Source organism: Otolemur garnettii, unplaced genomic scaffold (assembly GCF_000181295.1).
Source record: "Otolemur garnettii isolate 467f Iridium unplaced genomic scaffold, OtoGar3 scaffold00087, whole genome shotgun sequence".
Lineage (NCBI taxonomy): Eukaryota > Metazoa > Chordata > Mammalia > Primates > Galagidae > Otolemur > Otolemur garnettii.
This window is the reverse complement of record NW_003852482.1, coordinates 8218990-8222257: the sequence shown is the minus strand read 5'-3', so window position 1 is coordinate 8222257 and position 3268 is coordinate 8218990. Positions and strand designations below refer to the sequence as shown.

The following is a 3268-nucleotide window of genomic DNA, read 5'->3' as shown; positions in this document are numbered from 1 at the left end:
ACGTGCAAGGAGAGACAGTCTCCAAGCCTAATTAGTGACTTGGAGACTCTGCCTTTTTGGACATGGCATGGATTGGTAGAGGCAGGCAAAAGAGAGAGGCTGAAGAAAGACCATTTAGGACGCAGCTGAGGAGTACAGCAAGAGGTGATCAGGTCCCTCAGACTCCCAGTGGTAGAAATGGGTGAAACATCCAGATTGAGGACAGGAGTTGGCACTGACAAGGGTGGCGAACCATGTGGGCGAAGGAGGAGGGAGGAGGCAGAGGTAGGGGGCTGTGTGTTAAGGTAGTTAGAGTCATTCCTGAGAGCTAGATCTAAGAGAGGAGCAGGTTGGGAAGAGAGGGCAGTTCGTCCCAGTCAAGGTCACATGGAGGTGTATGGCCAACCAGGTCTTGGGCATCCAGACTTGTGGCTAGCTGTCATCCTCCTCTTCCTTCCCCTGGACTCCAGCAGGTGTGTGTCCTGGGCTTGCACCTGGCCAAGGAGCTGTGTGAGGTGGATGAGGATGGTGACTCATGGCTGCAGGTGACCCGCAGGCTCCCCATCCTGCCCACCCTGCTCACCACCCTGGAGGTGAGCCTTCGCATGAAGCAGAACCTGCACTTCACTGAGGCTTCTCTGCACTTGCTCCTCACTCTGGCTCGCACCCAGCAGGTAGGAGGCCAGCAAGGCAGGGGGAGAGGGCCTCCTGCTTGTGCTGTGTGGACTCCAAGACTCCCAGAAGCCATGGCCAGGCCCAAGAACCCTGTCTGTCCTAGGCAGGGGGCTGCAGGGTTAGGCTCTAGTTGTGGTGGGGCAGGAACAGGCTCTGTTTCATTTCATGTCCTTTCCTCCCAGGGAGCCACGGCAGTGGCTGGAGCTGGCATCACCCAGAGCATTTGTTTGCCCCTCCTGAGCGTGTATCAGCTCAGCACCAACGGCTCGGTACAGGTGAGTGCTAGGAGTTTGCCAGGAAGCCCTGCCAAACCTAGCCAACCCTTAGTGCCCTTCAGGGCCCTTCTGACCTTGCCCTGGAGGTTGCTCCTCCTCTTCATGGCTTGCTTAATGTACTGATGGTTAGGAACCTCCCTCACCCCTAGCCTCATCTCTAGCAAGAGAAACTTGTCACTAAAAGGTGCCACCTACTATCTATGCACCACCTTTGGCAGATGGGATGGATTCTTCCTGCTATGGCTGTAAGGAGAACCAATCCATACTGAGAACACATCCTGAGATTGGGCCTGTAGCAAGGGCAACTGTCCTCTCTTTCCATCTGAAAGGCAGGGTGTCATTGTGATACCACACTGTCCCATGGGGCTGGGATAAGGGAAGTGGTGGTATCAAGGCTTGACAGAGTCTCAGAACCCTGCCCTCTGTGTACCTTGCTTCTAATTTAACAGATATCTCCTAATCCTGAAAGATTAACCTGAACCTCTCACTCTGGTGAGAATTGTTAAGTATTTGGTCATCTAGCCCAGCCAACCTGTAGAGGAAGCATGTAAAGGCCAGAGGAGGGCAGTGATATGTCCAGGTTCACACAGCTAGTTAGCGGCAGACCTGAGTCTGGAACCCAGGATCTTGAATTTCTGCCTCGTGCTCTTTCCTTGCATCTGTTGGCCTTCGCCCCTTTCTGATCTCACTGATTGCCAGCTGTAGGCTGTGCCTACTCTAGTAGATTTTCTCCTCCCAGTAGCCAGTTGCCTTAGCTGCTGTGCTGCAGGGAGGCCCTTTCCTATTGATTGGGTTTCTATGGCTCTGTGTCTTGAGCTCATCTGTTGTTTGTCTTTAGACACCTAGTGCCTCTCGGAAGTCCATGGATGCCCCCTCTTGGCCAGGTGTCTACCGCCTATCTATGTCCTTGATGGAGCAGCTGCTCAAAACTCTGCGGTACAACTTCCTGACTGAGGCCCTAGACTTTGTGGGTGTACACCAGGAGCGGACCCTACAGGTGAGGGCCTGCAAGCATCACAAAAGTGGGGGCTTTGGGGTAAAAAGGGGTCTAAGCCATTCAGAGGGCAGGTGGGTATGCCATGCAGTGGAGGCATGTTGATGCCCTTGTTTCTGAGGTGCACTCTGGCTCGCTGGCTAACAGGAAGTCTTAGGTCAGCTCAGACAGAAACTTGGTTGTCCCACTAAGCCACCTGTTGTGCTGCCATCTTAGTGATTGTGGGCCCAGGACCTTTCTTCTCCACAGGAAGGTGGGCATGGGTATGTTAGGTCCGTGGGCCATCCTCATCCTTCCCTACGGTTCCCTGTCTTCCCAGTGCCTCAATGCAGTGAGGACAGTGCAGAGTCTGGCCTGCCTGGAGGAGGCAGACCACACTGTGGGCTTCATTCTGCAGCTCTCCAACTTCATGAAGGAGTGGCGCTTCCATCTGCCTCAGCTCATGCGTGATGTCCAGGTGGGAGCTTCAGATACTTCAGATACCGAGTCTTAGAGGGTCTAGTAGGGAAGTACTTGGGGACAGGGAGGCTATGGGCACTCGCTAGGGTACCTCTAGTGAATTGCAAGCTACTTTTGAACGTGAGCCTTTTGCTTAGGGAACACAGGGTTTGGTTTCGTGTTGCTTACTCTGACTAAATACTTTTCTCTACTATGGAGGGCAGCCATATAGTTTAAGAAGTTGAGTTGAGGCTCAGCGCTATAGCTTAGCAGCTAGGGCACCAGCCGTATACACTGGAGCTGGCAGGTTTGAATCCAGCCTGGGCCTGCCAAACAACAATGACAACTACAACCAAAAAATAGCCAGGCGTTATGGCAGACGTCTGTAGTCCCAGCTACTTGGGAGGCTGAGGCAAAAGAATCACTTAAGCCCAGGAGTTTGAGGTTGCTGTGAGCTGTGATGCCACAGCATTCTACCCAGGGTGACAGCTTGAGGCTCTGTCTCAAAAATAAAAAAATAATCTGAGGCAAGCGGCTCTCTTGAGCCCAAGAGTTGGAGGTTGCTGTGAGCTATGATGCCACAGCCTCTACTGAGGGCGACATAGTAAGACTCTGTTTTGGGATGGGGGGATAATAATAAAATAAAAGAAGTTAGGCTGGGCTGGGTGTGGTGGCTCACACCTGTAATCCCAGCACTCTGGGGAGCTGAGGCAGGTGGATTGCCTGAGCTCACAGTTTTGAGACCAGCCTACACAAGAGTGAAACCCATCTTTTAAAAAAAAAAAAAAAAGGCTCGATGCCTGTGGCTCAAGTGGCTAAGGCACTAGCCACATACACCTAAGGTGGCGGGTTTGAATCCAGCCTGGGCCCGCCAAACAACAATGATGGCTGCAACCAAAAAATAGCC

General features: G+C 52.8%; 1 protein-coding gene across 1 annotated transcript in view; it reads left to right on the top strand.

The window, feature by feature from the left end:
• The window catches only part of NUP188 (nucleoporin 188), a gene marked incomplete at its 5' end in the record, with an annotated part of 58543 nt that overhangs the window by 52649 nt on the left and 2626 nt on the right, over positions 1-3268 (top strand). Inside the window, 4 exons of the mRNA XM_023516099.1 lie at positions 450-653; positions 837-929; positions 1768-1926; positions 2243-2380. Coding sequence (XP_023371867.1) covers positions 450-653; positions 837-929; positions 1768-1926; positions 2243-2380 — 594 coding nt within the window. The remainder of the gene's footprint in view (positions 1-449; positions 654-836; positions 930-1767; positions 1927-2242; positions 2381-3268) is intronic.